General features: G+C 35.1%; 2 protein-coding genes across 4 annotated transcripts in view; both read left to right on the forward strand.

Annotated features, from left to right (window-relative positions):
* The window catches only part of LOC144958852 (DNA topoisomerase 2-alpha-like), an 84176-nt gene extending 71160 nt beyond the window's left edge, over nt 1-13016 (forward strand). For both annotated transcript variants that reach the window (XM_078891096.1, XM_078891097.1), the window contains exons 29-31: nt 3923-4012; nt 5615-5802; nt 9361-13016. In XM_078891096.1, the coding sequence (XP_078747222.1) occupies nt 3923-4012; nt 5615-5802; nt 9361-9504 (422 nt within the window). In that variant the 3' untranslated portion in view covers nt 9505-13016. The remainder of the gene's footprint in view (nt 1-3922; nt 4013-5614; nt 5803-9360) is intronic.
* Nucleotides 13017-19073: 6057 nt separating this feature from the next.
* The window catches only part of LOC144959340 (uncharacterized), a 19805-nt gene continuing 12386 nt past the window's right edge, over nt 19074-26492 (forward strand). Inside the window, exons 1-3 of one of the 2 annotated variants that reach the window (XM_078891901.1) lie at nt 19074-19281; nt 22382-22481; nt 25465-25548. In XM_078891901.1, coding sequence (XP_078748027.1) covers nt 22388-22481; nt 25465-25548 — 178 coding nt within the window. In that variant the 5' untranslated portion in view covers nt 19074-19281; nt 22382-22387. Of the gene's footprint in view, nt 19282-19366; nt 19499-22381; nt 22482-25464; nt 25549-26492 lie in introns of those variants that run through there. The other variant, XM_078891902.1, reaches the window with a different exon arrangement.

Genomic DNA, 26492 nt, shown 5'->3' on the forward strand with positions numbered 1-26492 from the left:
GCCACTGTGTGTAATGGTAGAGTCTGACTGTAATCAAGATAGAGAGTGTTTGTAACACCAGAAGTATCTCTATCCTGTATCGGGTAGCCACTGTGGTGTATGGTAGATGTCTGACTGGTAATCAAGTTAGAGAGTGTTGTAACACCAAGTATCATCTATCCTGTATCGGTACCACTGTGGTGTAATGGTAGATGTCTGACTGGTAATCAAGATTAGAGAGTGTTTGTAACACAGAAGTATCATCTATCTGTATCGGTAGCCACTGTGGTGTAATGGTAATGTCTGACTGTAATCAAGAATAGAGAGTGTTTGTAACACCGAAGTATCATCTTCCTGTATCGGGTAGCCACTGTGGTGTAATGGTACATGTCTGACTGGTAATCAAGATAGAGAGTGTTTGTACACCAGAAGTATCATCTATCCTGTATCGGGTAGCCACTGTGGTGTAATGGTACATGTCTGACTGGTAATCAAAGTAGAGAGTGTTTGTAACACCAGAAGTATCATCTATCCTGTATCGGTAGCCACTGTGTGTAATGGTACATGTCTGACTGGTAATCAAGAGTAGAGAGTGTTTTAACACCAGAAGTATCATCTATCCTGTATCGGGTAGCCACTGTGTGTAATGGTAGATGTCTGACTGGTAATCAAGATTAGAGAGTGTTTGTAACACCAGAAGTATCATCTATCCTGTATCGGTAGCCACTGTGGTGTAATGGTCGATGCTGACTGGTAATCAAGATATAGAGAGTGTTTGTAACACCAGAAGTATCATCTATCCTGTTCGGGTAGCCATGTGGTGTAATGGTAGATGTCTGACTGGTAATCAAGATATAGAGAGTGTTTGTAACACCAGAAGTATCATCTATCCTGTATCGGGTAGCCACTGTGGTGTAATGGTCGATGTCTGACTGGTAATCAAGATAGAGAGTGTTTGTAACACCAAAGTATCATCTATCCTGTATCGGGTAGCCACTGTGGTGTAATGGTCGATGTCTGACTGGTAATCAAGATAGAGAGTGTTTGTAACACCAGAAGTATCATCTATCCTGTATCGGGTAGCCACTGTGGTGTAATGGTACGATGTCTGACTGGTAATCAAGAGTAGAGAGTGTTTGTAACACCAGAAGTATCATCTATCCTGTATCGGTAGCCACTGTGGGTAATGGTTGATGTCTGACTGGTAATCAAGATATAGAGGTTTGTAACACCAGAAGTATCATCTATCCTGTATCGGGTAGCCACTGTGGTGTAATGGTAGATGTCTGACTGGTAATCAAGATATAGAGAGTGTTTGTAACACCAGAAGTATCATCTATCCTGTATTGGGTAGCCACTGTGGTGTAATGGTACGATGTCTGACTGGTAATCAAGAGATAGAGAGTGTTTGTAACACCAGAAGTATCATCTATCCTGTATCGGGTAGCCACTGTGGTGTAATGGTGATGTCTGACTGTAATCAAGATAGAGAGTGTTTGTAACACCAGAAGTATCATCTATCCTGTATCGGGTAGCCACTGTGGTGTAATGTGATGTCTGACTGGTAATCAAGATATAGAGAGTGTTTGTAACACCAGAAGTATCATCTATCCTGTATCGGGTAGCCACTGTGGTGTAATGGTAGATGTCTGACTGGTATCAAGATTAGAGAGTGTTTGTAACACCAGAAGTATCATCTATCCTGTATCGGGTAGCCACTGTGGTGTAATGGTACGATGTCTGACTGGTAATCAAGATATAGAGAGTGTTTGTAACACCAGAAGTATCATCTATCCTGTATCGGGTAGCCACTGTGGTGTAATGGTACGATGTCTGACTGGTAATCAAGATATAGAGAGTGTTTGTAACACCAGAAGTATCATCTATCCTGTATCGGGTAGCCACTGTGGTGTAATGGTACGATGTCTGACTGGTAATCAAGATATAGAGAGTGTTTGTAACACCAGAAGTATCATCTATCCTGTATCGGGTAGATACTGTGGTGTAATGGTTGTATGTCTGACTGGTAATCAAGATATAGAGAGTGTTTGTAACACCAGACGTATCATCTATCCTGTATCGGGTAGCCACTGTGGTGTAATGGTTGTATGTCTGACTGGTAAACAAGAGATAGAGAGTGTTTGTAACACCAGACGTATCATCTATCCTGTATCGGGTAGCCACTGTGGTGTAATGGTTGTATGTCTGACTGGTAATCAAGAGATAGAGAGTGTTTGTAACACCAGAAGTATCATCTATCCTGTATCGGGTAGCCACTGTGGTGTAATGGTACGATGTCTGACTGGTAATCAAGATATAGAGAGTGTTTGTAACACCAGAAGTATCATCTATCCTGTATCGGGTAGCCACTGTGGTGTAATGGTTGTATGTCTGACTGGTAATCAAGAGATAGAGAGTGTTTGTAACACCAGAAGTATCATCTATCCTGTATCGGGTAGCCACTGTGGTGTAATGGTTGTATCTCTGACTGGTAATCAAGATATAGAGAGTGTTTGTACCACCAGAAGTATCATCTATCCTGTATCGGGTAGCCACTGTGGTGTAATGGTACGATGTCTGACTGGTAATCAAGAGATAGAGAGTGTTTGTAACACCAGAAGTATCATCTATCCTGTATCGGGTAGCCAATGTGGTGTAATGGTACGATGTCTGACTGGTAATCAAGATATAGAGAGTGTTTGTAACACCAGAAGTATCATCTATCCTGTATCGGGTAGCCACTGTGGTGTAATGGTTGTATGTCTGACTGGTAATCAAGAGATAGAGAGTGTTTGTAACACCAGAAGTATCATCTATCCTGTATCGGGTAGCCACTGTGGTGTAATAGTTGTATGTCTGACTGGTAATTAAGATATAGAGAGTGTTTGTAACACCAGACGTATCATCTAACCTGTATCGGGTAGCCACTGTGGTGTAATGGTTATATGTCTGACTGGTAATCAAGAGGTAGAGAGTGTTTGTAACACCAGAAGTATCATCTATCCTGTATCGGGTAGCCACTGTGGTGTAATGGTTGTATGTCTGACTGGTAATCAAGAGGTCTGAGGTTCAATCCTCACTCGAGGGAGGCTGAATTTTTCGGATGACATTTTCCTTTCTGCAGTGTCCAACTCTGTTGTATAAAATCCTTTTGAGACCTTTAAGTGATACGAAGCTGCTAGAAGCTGTTGACTGTGAAAAGTCATAAAACAAATATGAATAGAACAACTTCAAAAGAATAGCCGTACCGAATTAGACAGGATGTACCAAATTTCTGTCGTTGATCTGTTTTTTTAAAGTAATGTATTTATGTTTTTATGTTTTTTTTGTTGTTGGCTGAAGAAGGGGTTTGAGCCCGAAAACTTCCATGTTTGGTATTTTGTTATTTTTTGAAGCTGTACTATTCATGTTTGTATTCATGACTTTTTAGTTCTTGACGACTCGACAAATAGTATTCCATGATAGTCTTATTGTAGATGGAGTTGTTTTGCTTTTAAACCCTGTGTGTGTGTGTGTGTGTGTGTGTGTGTGTGTGTGTGGATCGATGTGTTTACACACAATCAGATAGCAGGTTTGTGCCATGCATTATGATACTTGGTTCTTACAGTTTTAAAATGTAAGATAGTTGAAAATGATGGCTATATGACTGGCCGTGGAATGGTTTCAAAAACGATAATATTCGCTGTAAGTGGATTCCTCTTTTTGGTCTCAATTTTCCTCTTTTTTTTTTTAGCTTTGAGATTCCTCTTTGGAGCATGTTTGGTTAGGCACCTCTGCTTAGGGTGTAACTCTCTGCTCTTCCTGCCATTTATACTATGTAATATTACAAATATTTCATCAAATAGGGAAATTTATTTATTTATTTATTTTAAAGAAAATTTTTTTTTCCTTGTGTGCTTCAACAAGTATTTGAAAATGTAAATGTTTTGATGTGTCTTTTCAGTCCTGGATAACAAAGCCTTGTATCCGTCTAGTGATGAAGACGATGATGTCACTTCTTTACCATCCAAACCTGAGGCAGCTCCTGCTAAACGTGAGTTCTGGGGTCCCATGCAGACCTGCCTACTGTTACCAAAAATTAGTGGAATTACGACATTTGGGCTTCAATGCTTGATATTTATGAGCATCTCTAAGTCATTCAAACGTATTGAAATGAAAGTTGATGCCATACCACATCATTTCAAGGATTTTGTTTGGCCGTATACTTACAGTAAAAATACGGGGGGGGGGGACTGATATTTTGTTTATCAATCATGTGATGTCACGTCGATTTCAATCAGGCTGTTGAATTTACAAACTGATGTAAAAATCCTGTAATTTAAGTGCCTTCAGTTTCCTGCGGCATTGCTTTCACTAAAATTCTTATCTGCACACATTTTTGCAAAGTCTGATATTTCGGTGTATCAAATTCAAAATATTGTTTATTTTATTTGAACGTTGAAATTGAAATATAGTGATATTCATTGAATAGATAATTAATTAGCCTTTAAAATAATATATAACACAAGGTAATGCTTGGTTTGAGTCAAACAATATAAAGGATGAAATAAGTGTGAACTTAATTTTTTAACTCTTTGAAAAATTGGCCGTTATGGAAAACGGATCAGTTGTGTTCTATGATTTATCTAAACTTGAGAACGTTAGGAAAGAAAGTATGAGAAATTCATGAGTAATTTCGTTTTTGATCATTGACTCATTTTTCACGAAAATGTCCCTTAATGAAGTTTGTACAGGTCTTAACTTTGAAAAGTTTTTTGATGGAGTCAAGATCTCGGAACAAATTATTAGGAGGTTGCTGGAAAACAAAAATCTTGTTGGTAAAAAGATATTTATTGTTTCTGTTCTTGATTGAAGAAGGGTTTTGATCCCGAAACATTCCATGTTTGGTATTTTGTTCTTTTTCAAAGCTTTTATATGGCTTTTTGTTCATTTCTTCCTCTGGGCTACCATTTGACAATACTGGTACTACTACTACTACTAGATTTTTGGACTACTGTGTCATCTAGACTGTATTTGTTACAAATCAATGCGGCTGTGTGGTCTAGTGGTATGACACTCACTTCCGAATCGGAAGGTCCTGGGTTCGAGCCTCGCTTGACGCAAAGTTGAATCCTTGGAAAAGACTCCTTACTCACATTCTCTCACCGTACTCAGTTGAAAATGAATACCTGGCTGTTGACAGCGTTGTCTCTGTTCGAAAAATTGTAATATTTAGGCGTCATGTTTTGTCCTACATGTTAAGTGTTGCTGTCAGCCAGGGACCCTTTGTAAAGCACTTTGAGCATGTTTAGTGAATATTGCGCTATATAAAATCTCAATTAAAAATATTTTTTTTTCAAAGTGATATTTGATTCAAGATGGATTTGAGAGGGGCTGGAGGTGGGGGGGGGGGGGGGGGGGCGTGTCACTTTATTTGATGGATTTCTTTTTTGGACTAGAAAATTCAGATTTCAGGAAAAATGATCTCCCCCAACTTTCATCCCTGGTGCACTCAGTGCTAGGGTTATTCAGATATGGTCATCATCAACATCACCACCACCATCATCAACATCACCACCACCATCATCATCATCACCATCACCACCACCATCATCATCATCATTTTTTACCTTTTTTTCCTTTCCTTTATTTCCAGCTGCCCCTAAAAAAGCAGCAGCCCCCAAACCCAAGAAGGCGTCTGCCGTGGTTCTCTCTGACGAAGAATTTTCCCTGTCGCCCCCCAAGAAAGCCAGTGGCCCGTCCAAGAAGAGGACCAAGGCGGCCATGGACCCTGACGAGGACGGTTACGTCCCCAAGAAAAAAGCAGCAGCAGCCAAGTCTAGGGTAGGAATACAATGACAATGACACTCTCATCTCAAATACTTTTTCTGGTTTGGGTCTTTTCCATTTCTCTGTCTCCTCCTCTATCCTTTGTTAGTTTTCTATCTTGATCTGCTGCCAAACTGATGATGATGATGTTATTGTTAATTACGATGATGGTGATGATGATTCGGATGTTATTTATGTGCATGTGTGTTATGTCAATAAATTATGTCATGTGTGTTCTTCATTATATTGTTGTAGCACAAGAAAACCAAATGACAGATTGCCACTATTTTGAGGACAATATTATTGTTATTATTATTATTATTATTATTATTATTATTATTATTATTATTATTATTATTATTATTATTATTATTATTATTATTATTATTATTATTATATTATATTATTATTAATTATTATTATTATTATTATTATTATTATTATTATTATTATTATTATTATTATTATTATTATTATTATTATTATTATTATTATCATTATCATTATTATTACTATCAACCTCATTATTATTATTACTATCAACCTCATCATTATTATTCCTATCAACCTCATCATTATTATTCCTATCAACCTCATCATTATTATTCCTATCAACCTCATCATTATTATTCCTATCAACCTCATCATTATTATTCCTATCAACCTCATCATTATTATTACTATCAACCTCATCATTATTATTCCTATCAACCTCATCATTATTATTCCTATCAACCTCATCATTATTATTACTATCAACCTCATCATTATTATTCCTATCAACCTCATCATTATTTTACTATCAACCTCATCATTATTGTTACTATCAACCTCATCATTATTATTCTATCAACCTCATCATTATTATTACTATCAACCTCATCATCATCATTACTATCAACCTCATCATATTATTACTATCAACCTCATCAATTATACCTATCAACCTCATCATTATTATTCTATCAACCTCATCATATCTAACTCATTACTATCAACCTCATCATTATTATTCTATCAACCTCATCATATATTATTCTATCAACCTCATCATTAATTACTATCAACCTCATCATTATTATTCTATCAACCTCATCATTATTATCTATCAACCTCATCATATTATTACTATCAACCTCATCAATATCTACTATTACTATCAACCTCATCATTATTATTACTATCAACCTCATCATCATATTATTCACCAACCTCATCATTATTATTACAACCTCATCATTATATCTAACTTCATATATCCTATCACCTCATCATATTATTACTATCAACCTCATCATTATTATACTATCACATCATACTCATCCATCATCATATTATTACTATCAACCTCATCATCATCATACTATCAACTCATCATTATTATTACTATCACCTCATCAATTATTTCCTATCAACCTCATTATTTATCTATCAACCTCATCATCATCATTACTATCAACCTCATCATTATTATAATAATCACTCATCATTATTATCTATCAACCTCATCATTATTATTACTATCAACCTCATCATTATTATTCCCTATCAACCTCATCATCATTATTACTATCAACCTCATCATTATTATTACTAATCATACCTATCAATATATTATTACTATCAACCTCATCATATATTACTATCAACCTCATCATTATTATTACTATCAACCTCATCATTATTATACTATCAACCTCATCAATTATTATTACTATCAACCCATCATTATTATTACTATCAACCTCATCATATTATTACTATCAACCTCATCATCATTATACTATCAACCTCATCATATATATTACTACAACCTCATCATTATTATACTATCAACATCATCTCTCATTATTACTATCAACCTCATCATTATTATTCCTATCAACCTCATCATTATTATTACTATCAACCTCATCATTATTATTACTATCAACCTCATCATTATTATTACTATCAACCTCATCATCATTATTACTATCAACCTCATCATCATCATACAATACAACTCATCATATATTTACTATCAACCTCATCATTATTATTACTATCAACCTCACTCATCATTATATACATTCTAATACTATCAACTCATCAATTACTATCAACCTCATTCATTATTATTCTATCAACCTCATCATATATTACTATCAACCTCATCATTATATTACTATCAACCTCATCATTATTATTACTATCAACCTCATCATATATTATTCTATCAACCTCATCATATTATTACTATCAACCTCCATCATCATATCTATACTATCAACCTCATCATTATTATTACTATCAACCTCATCAATTATTATTACATCCTCATCATTATTATTACTATCAACCTCATCATTATTATTACTATCACTCATCATTATTATTACTATCAACCTCATCATTATTATTACTATCAACCTCATCATTATTATTCTATCAACTCATCATTATTATTACTATCAACCTCATCATTATTATTACTACTATCAATTACTTCCCTCATCATTATTATTACTATCAACCTCATCATCATCATTACTATCAACCTCATCATTATTATTACTATCAACCTCATCATTATTATTCTATCAACCTCATCATTATTACTATCAAACCTCATCATTATTATTACTATCAACCTCATCATTATTATTACTATCAACCTCATCATTATTACTATCAACCTCACCATCATCATCATTACTATCAACCTCATCATTATTATTACTATCAACCTCATCATCATCATTACTATCAACCTCATCATTATTATTACTATCAACCTCATCATTATTATTACTATCAACCTCATCATCATTATTACTATCAACCTCATCATCATCATCATTACTATCAACCTCATCATTATTATTCCTATCAACCTCATCATTATTATTACTATCAACCTCATCATTATTATTACTATCAACCTCATCATTATTATTCCTATCAACCTCATCATTATTATTACTATTAACCTCATCATTATTATTACTATCAACCTCATCATTATTATTCCTATCAACCTCATCATTATTATTACTATCAACCTCATCATCATCATTACTATCAACCTCATCATTATTATTACTATCAACCTCATCATTATTATTCCTATCAACCTCATCATTATTATTCCTATCAACCTCATCATTATTATTACTATCAACCTCATCATTATTATTACTATCAACCATCATTATTATTCCTATCAACCTCATCATTATTATTACTATCAACCTCATCATTATTATTCCTATCAACCTCATCATTATTATTACTATCAACCTCATCATTATTATTACTATCAACCTCATCATTATTATTCCTATCAACCTCATCATTATTACTATCAACCTCATCATTATTATTACTATCAACCTCATCATTATTATTCCTATCAACCTCATCATTATTATTCCTATCAACCTCATCATTATTATTACTATCAACCTCATCATTATTATTCCTATCAACCTCATCATTATTATTACTATCAACCTCATCCTCATCAAACAATGCGTTACCTTCATGTCTATATTTATCCTCAATGTAATTTTATTTTTTGGTTATTCCCAGAAAAAGGTCACCAAGGGCAGTGACTTTGACTCAGACATGGACGACAGTTTCGACCTGTCGGGCTCCATGGCCAGAACGACCACAGGACGGTCCAGACAGTCAGTCAAGTATAACTTTTCCAGTGATGAAGAAGATTTTGTGTAGATGAAGCCAGGGTTCCCAGTGCTAGCCAGGGGGATGGACTGCTCTGTTGTCTGGACCATGACAGGCGCGAACAATTTTGAGTCAGTGCATGACGTAATCAGTTGGAAGGTGAACCATTTGGATTTGCTTCCCAGAGAGCATTTTAATCTTTATTTGAAGTAAATCGGGTGATTTTTCATGAAGTTATGGTCAGATGTATAGGAAAGGTATTCAGCAACTTTTCTCAAATTTCATACTTTTTCAACTTGACTAGCTGTTAAAAAATATTTAGAAATGAATTTAAGCTTTGATATTTCTCGAAGATGCACAAAAAGGGTTGATTTAATCATTTATGACATGAACTCATTTTGGATAAAAATTGATCATGTAACTAAACTTGGCAATACCTTTTCACCATCCGACTGATTGTGTCGTTCACTGTAACATAAACCAACATAAGATATTGGATGGGTATATATATATATATATATATATATTGTTTGTTTTGTTTTTGTTATATTTATTTTTTCCGGATAGATTTGATGATTTAGAATTGTTTTCATTCCGTTCTCAAATACTCTACAGTATATACTGTACAAGATTGTATTTTATCATTTTGGTCCTGAAACTCATCCTTCAAATATCCATGGATGAAAATGATCCTCATCTCGGCAAAAACTCTCAAACCTGATTGGATTCTACGCATCTTTTCAAAATTGGACTCAGTTTGGTTCTCCTTCATGGGTCAGGGTTGGCAACAGTACTGGGTCCATGGGGAAAGAGATTACGTTGAAATGTAAATAATTGCCTTTGTGTTCTCTTATTTTTATATTGATAATGATCTGATTTGATTTGAATGTTTATTGTCATTTGTACACGTTGATTTGATTTGAATGTATATTGTCATGGTCAATGAAATGACGTGTGTAGATATTGTATTCAATGTCGTGTGTGCTGTCATCATGTCATCTTACTATTCATTGTAAATACACACTTTTAAACACAATGATATTTTTACTGTAGGACTCTAGGCAGGGAAATCATGTGTCGTTTTTAACCATAAAAAAGTTTGATTTGTGACGGATACAATGGAAGTTTTTAGTCGATATGCCTGAAAACTGTTGTTGGTTTTAAGAATTTTTATTTATCTACCTACCCCTGTCGTCATTATTTGATATTTGTAAATTTTACTTGGGAAGTTTTCTTACTTTTTACAAAAAAATTTCCAATGACATTGACACTGACAGCTGTTTTATCAAATTGTAGACTGGATTCTTTTTCCTTTCTTTTTTTATTTCTTTCTCTCTCTCTCCCTCTTTTTTTTTTTCTTCTCTATTCATGAATTGGCTTTTTTGTTTTGGTTTAAACATCCATGGGAATTGTGAATGAAACCATAGAATTTAGAAGTCAGGCTGTCTGTGGTCAGCAGGCCTGAATTGGACGTGATGGGTCTGTCCACATTTGTATCGTCCTATACACTTGGATGATATTTGTATAGATTGTCATCATCTCTTTGGCCTGGCTGTCCACAAAGGACATTTTCATCCAATAAAAATTGACTCAAACAGATTCAGATAAGTGGGTGTTATGTTGACAATAACCAGAAATGAAGGGAAAAGAAAATGCCAGAAGACAATAGAGATGGAAAATGTTTGTGGTGATTTGGAGTTGAACCCACGACCTTTAACTGTTCCTGTGTCAACTCCTCAATTTTTTATGGGAATTACTCATCGTCCTCAATTGTAAATCTAGAATTTTTTGACTATCCCATTTTTCTTCCTTGATGCTGACATGACCTGAATGTGTCGCTGCAAGCACTGTAAAACCCGTAAAAACAACAAACTCATCATCTCCCCCCACCCCCCTTCTCCTTTCCAAATTTTTATGTCCCATTATCAGTTTTTGAAAACATTTTTAGATAAATGGCCATTCATGGTGGCTGGTATTATTGGTGGTTTTTGGAGGGTTTTTAAATTGCTTTTGAAATGAATGAAAGCAAAACTGAATTTTGGTCCCACGGTTAAAGTGTATTTTAAATAACTAAGAATGTTGATGATAACATTTCTAACTGTGTTGATGATAACAACACTTTGTAACTGTGGCTATGATTAAATTGGTGAATCATTATTTGACCAATGAATCGTATGGATGAAGTTTCATATTTTGTATTATCTGGGTTGGGGGGTTGGGGGGTTGTGTAGTGTGTTTTGTTGTTGTGGGAAATGGAGGTTGGAGTTTGATAATCTCCAAATAAACAGGCATTGTATGTGAAATGGACATATGGTTCCATGAAGCCTGCTGGAGGAGTGAATTAATCATTGTGAGGCTAATTGAACATGGTGAAAAGGCGAAATGCACGCAATAAATTAATGTTGACACTGATTTTAATGTAATTTATTTTTAATAGTCTGGTGCTGAAATGCTGTGCAAGTGTAGCAGCCTCATAGTGGACTTGTAACGTTATAAATGTTGGAATGGATTTTTTTACTATGATTGTGCATGTAACATTGACATAAATAAAGTTGATCACCTTCCCTGATAGCAGTAGGTCGATGGTGGCTGCTTATAGGGTCTCCTATCCTCTAATTGGTTGTCCTTGTCTCCATGACTCGTCTCTCCTTGTCCTAGAATGAGTGGATGTTTAATGGGAGCTGCTTATAGGGTCTCAGATGGAAAAAAAAAAAAAGGGAGTGGTTCCCTTACCTAGGCCAAAGCAACAATCATAAAGAGGATTCGTCCTTGCTGAAGGTCAAAGGAAGAAGGGACAAATTGAGGGGGTGGGAGTGGAAAGGTCAAACCGTCAATTGTTGCCTTTGGTTGTCGGAGATTGTTTGTTATAATCCTGGTCAATAGGATTTGTTACATATAGAAATGTTTTGTGTACTCATCATTATTGTCACTGTCGTCATCATCATTATCATTGATGTCACAATCATCATCATCATCACCACCATGATATCTCCATCATCGTCATCCTCCTCATAACATAATCATTGTCGTCATCATCATCTTTGTCTTTATCATAATCATCATCGTGATCATCTCCATCATCATCATCATCATCATCATCATCATCATCATCATCATCACAACACAATCATTGTCATCGTCACCAACAGCACAACTTTGTACAGCTAATTCATGACCATCACCTTATATAGAAGTAACGGGACTCGAACTGGGATGTTTTGGTTTAAACTTTGTCATGACAGATCTCATATCAACTCCCTCCCAGTCCAAAATCATCTCATCATTTACACATCATGACACCCCTATTTGTTTTGTTTTAACACTGGCCAACTTTGGCGTCCATTTTAAATCAATTCATTTTGAAACAAATAAATTGTTGGTTGATGTCATTTTTATTATGATAATGTTTTTAATACAAAAATTGTTAGAAAACCATTGGATTTCGTCATGTGTTCAAATCTGTCAAGCACATTTTCTGAAGGAAAAAAAAACCAAAACTGAATTGATGTCATGGCCTGGATGTTGATAAAATTGGATACGAAATAAATTGTCTTAAAGATTCATTTCTCTCTTTCTTGGTTGTTTTGTAAGTTATTCGTAATTATTCATATTCCTTTAAATAGTAATGAACAAAAATGAATGCAACAGCTTTGAAGAAGAAAAAAGTACTAAACACAAAATGTTTTGGGCTCAAAACCCTTCTTAAGCCGATGCTGCTGGGTGGGGTTCCTGACCTCCCATAGTGGGCGGGGAGGTACTTGTTCTGTCCTCTATCACCCTGTATCTGTTTTCTAATTGCTTCTTGTCTTTGTATTGGAATGAGGTACTTAGTTTTGTCATGGCCATGGCCAAGTCCTTGACTGGGAGGGAAACAGTCGAATGTACAGTTATAGTTTTGGGAGATATTTTTTTCCCTTGTAAATCATCTATCTGTTATGTTCTGCTATTTTTAAAAACTTTAACATATGATTTGTAAACATTTGGGTGTATTCCTCTTAGTGGGATCTTGTGCTGGTGTCTGGGTGAGACTTTCAGGTAATCTCAAACTAAGTACATTGATGGTGTGCTCTTGGAATCTACATCTGTTTCCTATTTGAACCAATTCCCCTTTGTCTTTTTCCTCAAATCCATCTAGAATGTTTTTACTATCCAATAGTCTTCCTTTTTACTGGCACTGATATGACCTTAATGTGTTGTAAGCGACGTAAAACTAAAAACCCTTCAAAACAAAACAAGCCAATGCCGAAAAGACGTGACAAATACTTTTCTGCCATCTGTCAGGATGTAACGTAGTGGGCAGGGTCACTTACTGTGTCTTCTATCCATCTGTATCTGTTTTCCAACATGCTTTTTGTATTTGTCTTGGAATGAGATTACTTGGTTTTGCCCTTGGCTGGGAGGGAAACAGTCAAAAGAGTTTTTGGAGATGATATTTTTTTCCTTGTAAATCATATCTTTGTTATGAATCATTGGATTTGTTGTTTTGAATCGATAATGTAAGCATTTGTATGTGTTCCTCTTAATGGGATCATGTGCTGGTGTCTGGATGAGACTTTTAGGTGATCTCAAACTAAGTACTTTGATGGTGTGCTCTAGGAATCTACATCTGTTTCCTATTTGAACCAATTCCCCTTTGTCTTATCTTTTCTTGGGTGCTTTAATTGTAATTCTAGAACTTTTTACTATCCCATTTTCTTCCTTTTTACTGACGCTGATATGACCTTATTGTGTTGCAAGCGCCGTAAAACCCTTTTTAAAAAAAAAATAAAAAAACTGATTGAGATAATTTTTCCCCCCTTGTAAATCATCTCTCTGTTATATGTATTGTTAGTTATGTATTCTGTTTTGGATTTATTTTGTAAACATTTGAGTGTATTCCTCTTGGTGGAATACTGTGCTGGTGTCTGGATGAGACTTTGGGGTGGTCTCAAGCTAAGTACACTGATAGTACTGATAGTGTGCTCTGTTTCCTAATTGTACCATTTGTCTCTGTCATTGTACACCTGAATAAGGTGAGAGAATGTGAGTAAAGAACCTTTTCCAAGGACTCAACTATGCGCCGTTCGGAACTCAAACCCAGGACCTTCCTATCCGAAGTGTCACATACCACTCGACCACATCGCCACTCCAAAAAAAAAAGGTAAGACACCAGAAATGGAATACTTTACCTCAAAGGTCGCATTGGGAGTCCTGACAGCTCACGTGGTAGAGCACTTGCTTCACAATCAAAGGGACCGAGATCAATGCTGAGTGAAGTCGAGATTTTTTCTGACCCCTCTATTCCACCTAGCAGTGATTGGGTTGCCGGATCTGTTAGATCTAGTGGAAAGTACTTTGCGATAGACTAGCCTCCTATCCAAAGGGTAGCAAGTAATTGCTATTGTCCGTTTCACTTCTATTATAGAAACCGGAATAAACTCCCGCTCTATGGGCCTGCTGAATCTAAAGAACTACTTTTTTTGTAGGTCCCAATGAGCCACGAGCAAAGAATCTCGCTATGAAGGACACACTCAAATGATTACAAACTACAAAATTAAATTCAAAACTAAAAACTATAGCAGTGAATTGAACAGAGGACAGCGTGGCTCAACAGTACGGTCTTTGCTTCGTACCCGAAAAGTACCGAGTTCGACAAACCCGCCGTGCTGTGTCCTTGAGCAAGTCACCTAGCTTTAGCTCACTTTGTGGCGCTGCACTGCGGCTGATGCCTAGGTTATTCCAGTCTTCCCTTGGAATAGACCCTAAAGAAAAAATTCCCCTTAGGGATGAATAAAGGGAATTATTGTTATTATTATTATTAATTATTATTATTATTATTATTATTATTATTATTATTATTATTATTATTATTATTATTATTATTATTATTATTATTATTATTATTATTAGAAAATAAATGATTTGCAGAGAAAATAAATTACCTTTATCATCTCTCAAAAAGAGGAACTATACCCTTGACTGCTTCCCTCTCAGTTAAAGATCCCCATCAGGACCAGGTAAAAAACCGAGCAAAGACAGAGAGCAACATGAATATGAAAACCAGATATGGAGGATAGAAATAGAAGACCTGGCGAACGTGTGACCTCTGTCACCATATGAGGTCACCAGACCTCACCCAGAAAATAGGTTTAAAGTCCATAAAATAAAATATATAAAATTCCCTTTATTCATTCCACAGGAAAAGTACCGAGTGCGCGTCGGGATGTAGTGTAAAGCCCTTGATCCCTACATTAAATCTTATTACTATATAATATACCGTATATAATTGATAAATCATTGTATCTATGCATAAATGGCGGGTGGTTGGATGGGAGCATCACCCTTGAATCGTATACCTATGATGTTCGCATGGGTGTACGATCCGATGGTGATGTCGTTTCTTCTTCTCTTTACTAGCCTATCCTGCTTCTTTGGTTTGGATTGTATTTTTGACAGGGGATATTTTTTTTTCTGTAAATCTTCTGCCTGTTTGCTCTTGGTTATTTATAATTTAGCTTATGATATCTTTAGGTTATGATTTTGATTTACATTTGTACTATTTTAGTTAGTGTTAGATTGCTTGTTTTTTTGTTTCAGCGGTCTCTCATATAACCTCAATTGTGTTGGAAGAGACCTAAAGCAACAAACAAAAAAAATATGCATAAATGTTACACATGACATCTCCTGATACAAGTAAAAGGAAATGTCTCCAATAAAATAACTATAAATATTGGTGCTCCGCAGGGCTGTCTAATCTCTCCCATGCTCTTTATACTTTATACAAACGACTGTAAAGGCGCAGATTTAAACATACCCCTTTTAAAATTTGCTGGCAATACAACTCTACAAGGACTAATTACTAATAATAATGAAATAAATAAATTTGTTTCCTGGTGTGACAATAACCACCTTGAATTGAATGTTAGTAAGACCAAAGAATTAATTATAGACTTTAGAAAAGATAAGAATACAAAAGACCATATTACTATTAAACATGAAAAAGTAGAGCAAGTGGTAGAATACAAATATCTAGGAGTCACCATGGACAACAAATTACGGTGGGACGTACATTCCAGTTATATCAATAGCAAAATTAATCAAAGAATGTACTTTTTACGGAAATTGTCCCAACTCAACATTGACAAAACACTTTGTAAACTATTTTATAGATCTGTAATAGAAAGTGTTTTGGTATTTTGTATTACTGCCTGGGGGGGTTGGGGGGGGGGGGACTGTCTTAGCTCAGCAAAAGCTGACTTTGACAGGACTATTAAAAGAGCTAATAAATTTACTACAGGATCCATGTCTTTTAATGATTTATATTCAGAATGCTGCTTCAGATCACTAAGTCGAACAGAAGTGACCTATTGTTGTCTATACGAACAAAAAGGGAAAGACACCTCCGATCCCTTTTACCTTACAGTTGCAGAATTTTTAATAAGGAAAATAATTTATAAATGTTGGTCTACGTCTGTTTTAACTTTGAAACTTTTCTTTAAAATTACTCCAGACCCACAATTTTAAACATCAGTTAAATTGATAAATTTTATAAAATCGCTTACTACAACTTTTCTATTGACCTTTTTATTCTAGATTACGTGCCATGTAATTTATACTATGTAATTTTTCTCAGTCAATTTACAATAGTATTACACTGTAACTAATTCTTAGCTTTTTACTGATCTTTTTTTTTTCTTATATGTTGACATCAATATACTTTTTCTATATATTTATATCTTTACACTTTTATAATCTGTATGTCCCTTAATTTACACTATGTAATTATTCTTACAGCCTACAATATTATTACACTATATATAACTATTACCAAATTTTACTTTACCACATTATATTTACGTATATTATGTTTATGTATGTATCATTGTCGGCATTTTATACGTCTGTACAAAAATTTCCTTTTGGATGAATAAAGTACATTATTATTATTATTATTAGTTCTTGTGTGAGAAATCTTGGGGTGTATTTAGATCAAGGTTTATCCATGGAAGATCATGTTAAAAAAATATGCCAATGTTGTAACTATCACATTAGAAACATTGGAAGAATCAGACATTATATTGATGAAGATATTACAAAGATGCTTGTTAATTCGTTTATTACTAGCAGATTAGATTATTGCAATTCCCTTCTCATTGGCTGTCAAAGTAGATTAATTCATCAACTACAAAAAATTCAAAATAAAGCGGCTAGACTTATAAAATTAACGAAAAAAAGAGATCATATAACACCAGTTCTCCAGGAATTGCACTGGCTTCCTGTGAAGTATAGGATAGAATTTAAAATATTGTGCTATGTTTTTAGATGTCTGGATGGATTGGCTCCTGAATATTTGCAGGAACTGATTAAAAAATATGAACCCACTCGAAATCTAAGATCATCTCAGTCCCAACTTCTAAAAGTTACCACCTCAAAATCCACTTTCGGTGAAAAAGCCTTTTCATTCATAGCTCCACGCCTATGGAACGCACTTAGTCCTCGGACAAAGTCCTGTGAAAACTTATCATCTTTCAGGAAATGTCTGAAGACTGAGTTGTTCCGCGAGGCTTATTTTTCATGAAAGGGATGTTGCTTTGATTCTGTTTTTTGTATGCATGCTTATTATGTATCATGTAGTGTCGTGATTTTTAATTTTGTTGTTTTTAAACATTTTTATTTTTATTTTTATTATGTAAAGCGCCGCAGAGCACGATTAGCGTGGATGTTTAGGCGCTATATAAATTCATTATTTACTATTTATTTACTATTATTATTATTATTATTATTATTATTATTATTATTATTATTATTATTATTATTATTATTATTATTATTATTATTATTATTATTATTATCATTATTATTATTATCTAAAGGTTTTTAGAACCCAATAGCTCTTAAACGATACGATACGATACACGAAATAAATTAAATTATATAAATATTCGATGACAGTAAAAAGGGTCAGCTTTGTGAGATTAATCAGTGATTATTTGACGTGTCCATATATGCAGGTCTGACATCCGAACGCAATTTAGGGCCTAGTTTAACATTGTTAAAATGGACAATATTTTGCGTCATTTTTCTGAGATTTCCATTACAACAATGAGCCCATATCGAATTGGGTTATCAGACCTATGTGTCAATACCCCCCCCCCCACCCCCACCAATTACCCGCTTTATCACGACCACAGATACAACCCACGTTTTTGGAAAAACGTCTTTTGTCTTAGATAAACCTATTTTTAGTAACTAATTTCCTGGTGGGGTTTCCAGTTTCCAGAGTGTCAAGCTACATACAATACCGACTATCAGTATCAGTACTTGATCTTCGCAACCCCCCAGCCAAGGCCGTCAACTTATTTTAACACCGATGGTATGTATTCTAAATTTATTTGTTTTCTGGTTCTGTTTTTCCATTCAATTTGCTTGTTTTATTCGTGAACTTGATTAATCAGAAAGTAGTTTAAGAATCCACAGTCATTGTTGTGGTTGAATCGAATGAAAGAAATGAGAACAGACGACACTGTAATCGGTGAATACAGCAACTACTTCCTGGAAGAAGATGGGAGTAAAAGGAAATGGGACAATAGATTTAAGATATTAAAAAAAAAAAAAAAAAAAAAAAAAAAAGAAAAAAAAGAAAAGACACACACACACACACACACACACACACACACACACACACACACACACACACACACACCAGGAAGTATAATTCTTCTTTCTCGTTTTTTGGGGAGTCTCATATTTTATTGAGGAGGGCAAATCGTTTCCTTATCCAGTTCTAACGAGAAGTTCTGAAGCTCGACGACGTTGACATAGCCGCAGCAATAACAACTCCGCAACGTGGTTGGTAGATATGTGATATTTTTCCCCTCCCTCTCTTTTTATTTGTTATAGATACATACTAAGATAGACCTACAATAATGTTGATGTTGTTACTTTTTGAAACGTTTAAAGAGTTAGCTGGCTGAATATTGCTTTAGACGAGATTGACCATGACCATAACGTTCTGATTTTGCACCTAGTCTCTAGTGTTGAATTGTGGTGCCTGAAATTAGACGGGGTAAAGCGCTAGAATAAAAGTGCTATTATCTATCATTTTATTATGGCAATCGGAGTTCATCTTATTTATAGAACTGTAGAGACCTAAATATTCTCAGTCTGAGTTTTGTACCGATGAAATCCGAGTCACATCGTTTAAAATAAAGGAAACACACAAAGGATGGCCAGTCTTCTTCTTATTTTGCTTTGGCATTGTTGTATATCAGCTGGTGTATTCTTGTAAAGTGTTTAGTATGTTTGAAAGGCTTGAGTTGGCCACTGTGATCTTGAAATATTCTAAATCAGTCTACTGGGCTGTCTCGACAAGACAAGTAGATAACGGATTTTTAAAAAATGACTGCTGGTGACAGTGGAGTTTTGAATTTCGAAGTGGCAATTCGGACTCCAGTCTGAATAGTCTCCCGTGGCAATTCGGACTCAAACTCCAATGGGCGTATGCATATAGAGGACAACGGTACAATGGGGGAAGTGTGCAACGGGTGGAACTGATAAAGAAATTAGAAAAAGAGTTCAGAAGAAATTCTGTTTTGCCCATATCACCATCACTGGCTCAGCCCATGCCCCTACTTTGGACTGTAGAAAGATTGCAGCCTGTCTGACACTACTCAGAATGTGTAATTTTTAAATTATTAATTTTCTCCTGATTTTATTTGCACATCGTGTCATGTTGTTAGAAAAGCCTTTTCATTTTTACCATAGTTACTTTGACTGACTTTTGTTACTTTTGAAGAGTTTTTACTCTTTCTGTCTGGACTTCCAATTGATCCATGATTTTGTCTTTCTCGTCAAATAAAGTGGATTTAGACTACCCGTTGATAGTTACTATAATCGTAATTTTGATTTGCATTCATTTTATGTAATAATTAAAATAAAAAAACAAAACAAACAAAAACTTCAGTGCGATGGGAGACTATTCAGAGTCCGAATAATCTGGGGTTTTTTTTGCCCGTGTGCTTTAATCTGTTTTTTTGCCCATGGATGTGCTTTGGAAGACCAGAATGAAAGTAGTAGAAACACATGTTATAAGTACCCTTTTATACGGTTGTGAAACGTGGACGCTTGACAAAGAATGTACAAGGAGGTTAGAGGCATTTGAGATGTGGGTGTATAGAAGAATGTTGAGGTTATCATGGACAGACAGGTGTGCGAATGAGGAAGTGTTGGCGAAGGTGAGAAAGGGAAGAAGATTGATCGATACCATCAGAAAGAGGCAGTTCCGTTTTCTGGGACATGTGTGGAGATGAGACGGAATAGAAAAGTTGGTAACATCTGGGATGATCGAAGGAAAGAGAGCCAGAGGAAGACAAAGAATGACTTATCTAAATAACCTAAGAATGGCCAAATGTGATTTAAAAAGCAACACAGATTTCATGCGCACAGCAGAGGATCGTGCTTTGTGGCGACAGCTGACCGGCAACGTGCTCAAGAGTACAAGCCACGATGGATGATGATGAGCCACAGGAGACTATTCAGACTCGAGTCCGAATAGCCACAGCCTTTGAATTTGGCACCCAAGCCTTTTTGACAGTCTTACAAGTTGTTACCTTCTCCCGATCCAGACTCTTAATTCTTGTCCAATGCATTTGACATTTACATCATGGCACAAGATTGAATAACTACAAGAATATATTGTGGCCATTACTGTTTCTCCCAATGTGGTCTTGTGATGTGGACTCGCATTTGGATCAGAAGGTCCTGGATTCAAGTCCCAGTCTGATTCGTGCAAAGGAAATAATAATAATAATAAAGTGTTATTATATAGAATGCTAAACGCCGAAGCCTCAAATCGCTTTACAAGATACTTATCAAACCATAAACACACTCGTACCGAGCCAAACAGACACACACAACGGTCGCACACACACACACTGACTATGCCAATTTTACAAAATGAAATTGACATTCAACAAAATGGAATCAAAAAATAAAACGTATAATTTACTCATCAATAAGAAAATGCCTCGGATAAAAATGCTTTTTACTCACATTTCTCTTTACTCACCTTTAAAAGCGTTGTCTCTGTTAGAAAAAATTGTAATATTGCCTAACTGTAAAAAGTTGCCATTGGCTAACGACTGCTTGTAAAGTGCCTTGAGCACATTTAGGCTAGTGGATTTTGGCGCCATTAAATGATCAAGTCTTACTGGAGCGATGACCTAAACAACAAATGTTCAAACTGTTTTTTGTCATTGTGCTGTAGAATTTTGACCCACAACACAACTTACATTCGATCAGACGTTTTGAACGGACAACTCGGTGGCCTTTCCCCCTTTTGATGCCCACATTTTTCCTGGTCTTTTCAGAGACGGATGTAGCTTGATGTGAAGCAGTTTTCTTTTTTCACAAAATTCTATCAACAGTGCCTAACAGGCTGATGTCTCCTCTTTGTCTTATTTGTTACCTAACCATAGTTAAATGATGGTGATCGTTAAATGTGATAGTTGTTAACTCTCCATGGCATTATGGGAAGTCAACTTGCTTGACGTCCATGTTTGTCAGCATGTCTGTTTTGGTCCTTACTTTTGAAAGATGCCTTTAAAACAGCCTTAACAATTCAATGTTTTTGATCTTGATGATGGGACAGACTCCTGTTGCCAGATTGTCAGATGCACTTCCATTCAAAAAATATGTCAATAACTCATTTATGATACAAAATGCCATTTCAGTTTAAAAAAAAAAAAAATTCCCAAAAGCATGAAATTAATCCCAGCTGTTGCTATTTTAATCCAACTTAACATTTTACTTTCAAAAATAAAAATGGAAGAAAAATCTTATTTTTCCTGGAGATTTTGATCTGACGTTTAACCCTCCTCCCCCCCAAAAAAAAAACAAAAAACCCCAAACAAATTAACTCTTATGGTCTTGTCCTTTTTATTTCTTGCAGATCGTGATGGGGTCCACCGTGTTCAAATCTTCACTTCTTGCTGTTTTTCTATGTTTGGTGGTTGCTAGCTATGCAAAATCTGGAAAGTTCACCAATTGCGGTTGGTTGTTTTTAAAGTTTTATACTTGATCTACTGTTATTTTTGTCATTTATTGATTAATACAACCTATTGTCATTTATTGATTAATACAACCTATGTACCAAATTAACCTCTAAACTGCCGTACCCTGAAAAATTTGAATATAAAGTTTTGGCCAGAAAACTCGTCCTCCAAATATTGATAGATTTAAATGTCCCTTATCTTGACAAAAACTCTCAAACCTGGGACTGCAAAGTCTTTTTTGAAGTCCCAGGTTTGAGAGTTTTTGCCAAGATGAGGGTCATTTAAATCTATTGATATTTGAAGGATGAGTTAACTGGCTAATGGCCTTTGAAAGAATTTTTTGAGTCCGCTTTCCGTAAGTAATTTTTAAACCTTTTATCCTCGTATCAAAGCTCTTGTTATGAACAAAATATATGATAACAGTTTTAAAAAAAGGACAAAATACCAAATACACAAAATGCTATTTTTAGCACAGCTGTATACGAGTAATTTACTTACAGTCGTGTCAAAGATTTCTCTGTCTGGATTTTAAGTCATGTCGTCCTTCAGAACCACCAGACCCATGAAGCCGGAGTTTATCCCGGTTTCTATTGCGTGAAACGGACAATAGCAATTGCTTGCTATCCTTTGGATAGGACACTAGTCTATCGCAAAGCACTTTCCACCAAATCTAACAGACTCAGCTACCCATTCACTGCTGGGTTGCAGGGGGGTCAGAAAAAAAAAATCTTGACTGCACCTGGGATTGATCTCGGTCCTTTGCGTGTGAAGCGAGTGCTCTACCAACTGAACTATCGGGACCCTCTTTTAAGTGATGTATTATTTTTCTTTTTAGGTTCCATTCCATTCAACATAATTTCCTATCAATGCTAATCCTTTCATACATATTTTACTTTTTAGGTTCTGTGCCATTCAATATCACTTCCTATCAACGCTAATCCTTTCATACATATTTTACTTTTTAGGTTCTGTGCCATTCAATATCACTTCCTGTCAATGCTAATCCTTTCATACATATTTTACTTTTTAGGTTCTGTGCCATTCAATATCACTTCCTATCAACGCTAATCCTTTCATACATATTTTACTTTTTAGGTTCCATTCCATTCAACATCACTTCCTGTCAACGCTAATCCTTTCATACATATTTTACTTTTTAGGTTCTGTGCCATTCAATATCACTTCCTGTCAATGCTAATCCTTTCATACATATTTTACTTTTTAGGTTCTGTGCCATTCAATATCACTTCCTGTCAATGCTAATCCTTTCATACATATTTTACTTTTTAGGTTCTGTGCCATTCAATATCACTTCCTATCAACGCTAATCCTTTCATACATATTTTACTTTTTAGGTTCTGTGCCATTCAATATCACTTCCTGTCAATGCTAATCCTTTCATACATATTTTACTTTTTAGGTTCTGTGCCATTCAACATCACTTCCTGTCAATGCTAATCCTTTCATACATATTTTACTTTTTAGGTTCCATTCCATTCAATATCACTTCCTGTCAACGCTAATCCTTTCATACATATTTTACTTTTTAGGTTCTGTGCCATTCAATATCACTTCCTATCAACGCTAATCCTTTCATACATATTTTACTTTTTAGGTTCTGTGCCATTCAATATCACTTCCTGTCAATGCTAATCCTTTCATACATATTTTACTTTTTAGGTTCTGTGCCATTCAATATCACTTCCTATCAACGCTAATCCTTTCATACATATTTTACTTTTTAGGTTCTGTGCCATTCAATATCACTTCCTGTCAATGCTAATCCTTTCATACATATTTTACTTTTTAGGTTCTGTGCCATTCAATATCACTTCCTATCAACGCTAATCCTTTCATACATATTTTACTTTTTAGGTTCCATTCCATTCAACATCACTTCCTGTCAACGCTAATCCTTTCATACATATTTTACTTTTTAGGTTCTGTGCCATTCAATATCACTTCCTGTCAATGCTAATCCTTTCATACATATTTTACTTTTTAGGTTCTGTGCCATTCAATATCACTTCCTGTCAATGCTAATCCTTTCATACATATTTTACTTTTTAGGTTCTGTGCCATTCAATATCACTTCCTATCAACGCTAATCCTTTCATACATATTTTACTTTTTAGGTTCTGTGCCATTCAATATCACTTCCTGTCAATGCTAATCCTTTCATACATATTTTACTTTTTAGGTTCTGTGCCATTCAACATCACTTCCTGTCAATGCTAATCCTTTCATACATATTTTACTTTTTAGGTTCCATTCCATTCAATATCACTTCCTGTCAACGCTAATCCTTTCATACATATTTTACTTTTTAGGTTCTGTGCCATTCAATATCACTTCCTATCAACGCTAATCCTTTCATACATATTTTACTTTTTAGGTTCTGTGCCATTCAATATCACTTCCTGTCAATGCTAATCCTTTCATACATATTTTACTTTTTAGGTTCTGTGCCATTCAACATCACTTCCTGTCAATGCTAATCCTTTCATACATATTTTACTTTTTAGGTTCTGTGCCATTCAACATCACTTCCTGTCAATGCTAATCCTTTCATACATATTTTACTTTTTAGGTTCTGTGCCATTCAATATCACTTCCTGTCAATGCTAATCCTTTCATACATATTTTACTTTTTAGGTTCCATTCCATTCAACATCACTTCCTGTCAATGCTAATCCTTTCATACATATTTTACTTTTTAGGTTCTGCGCCATTCAACATCACTTCCTGTCAATGCTAATTCTTTCATACATATTTTACTTTTTAGGTTCCATTCCATTCAACATCACTTCCTGTCAATGCTAATCCTTTCATACATATTTTACTTTTTAGGTTCCATTCCATTCAACATCACTTCCTGTCAATGCTAATTCTTTCATACATATTTTACTTTTTAGGTTCTGTGCCATTCAACATCACTTCCTGTCAATGCTAATCCTTTCATACATATTTTACTTTTTAGGTTCCATTCCATTCAACATCACGTGGTCACCAGAGCCAATCTCCCCATCACAGCCTTTGAAAGTATTTTTTGAGTACGCTTTCCGTAAGTAATTAAAAAAATTTTTATTCTCTTTAGATTCTCTTTTCTCTCTTAAATTTCCACATTTAAGCTGAATATGATATAGGAATTTTTCACTAAATGCCTTACACAAGAACATCAGTACATAACCTCGAATAACTTGGTATGTTACAATTCTATACAGTACTTTACAAATTGTTAAAGGTATTGAAAACAAAGGCTTATTGATAGATCCGAGATGATATGATATTATATGATATGATATGAAATGATTTGATATGCTATGCTATGCTATGATAAATCTAGATTTTTAAATCACTAAAATCCGAATGGTGCAGTAAAAAGCCCACACTTCATTTTATTTTATTCCCATGCCGTCGTCACTTTGAAATAAAAATGACCCATGAATGACCAATCACTACATGGTAAGCCCATGGTTTGGAGATTGGTCTTATTCTTTGTAACTGATGTACACGTATTTGCAGGTCTGAGAACTGAACATGATTATCGTCTTGATTTAACAACATCCTTATAATGGACATGCTTTGGGTGGTTTGGGCTATTTTCATTACAGCAATGAGACCATAACAATATGGATTATCAGAACTGTAAATGAATACACGTTGGTTTGAGAGTATTTCCCTTACAACAATGACACCATCAGTATTTGGGCTATCAGACCTGTAAATAAGTACACGTTGGTTTGAGAGTATTTCCCTTACAACAATGACACCATCAGTATTTGGGCTATCAGACCTGTAAATAAGTACATGATGGTTTAAGAGTATTTCCCTTACAACAATGACACCATCAGTATTTGGGCTATCAGACCTGTAAATAAGTAGACGTTGGTTTGAGAGTATTTCCCTTACAACAATGACACCATCAGTATTTGGGCTATCAGACCTGTAAATAAGTACACGTTGGTTTGAGAGTATTTCCCTTACAACAATGACACCATCAGTATT

The sequence above is a fragment of the Berghia stephanieae genome, chromosome 13 (assembly GCF_034508935.2).
Source record: "Berghia stephanieae isolate SIO BIC M18660-M18661 chromosome 13, UCSD_Bste_1.3, whole genome shotgun sequence".
Lineage (NCBI taxonomy): Eukaryota > Metazoa > Mollusca > Gastropoda > Nudibranchia > Aeolidiidae > Berghia > Berghia stephanieae.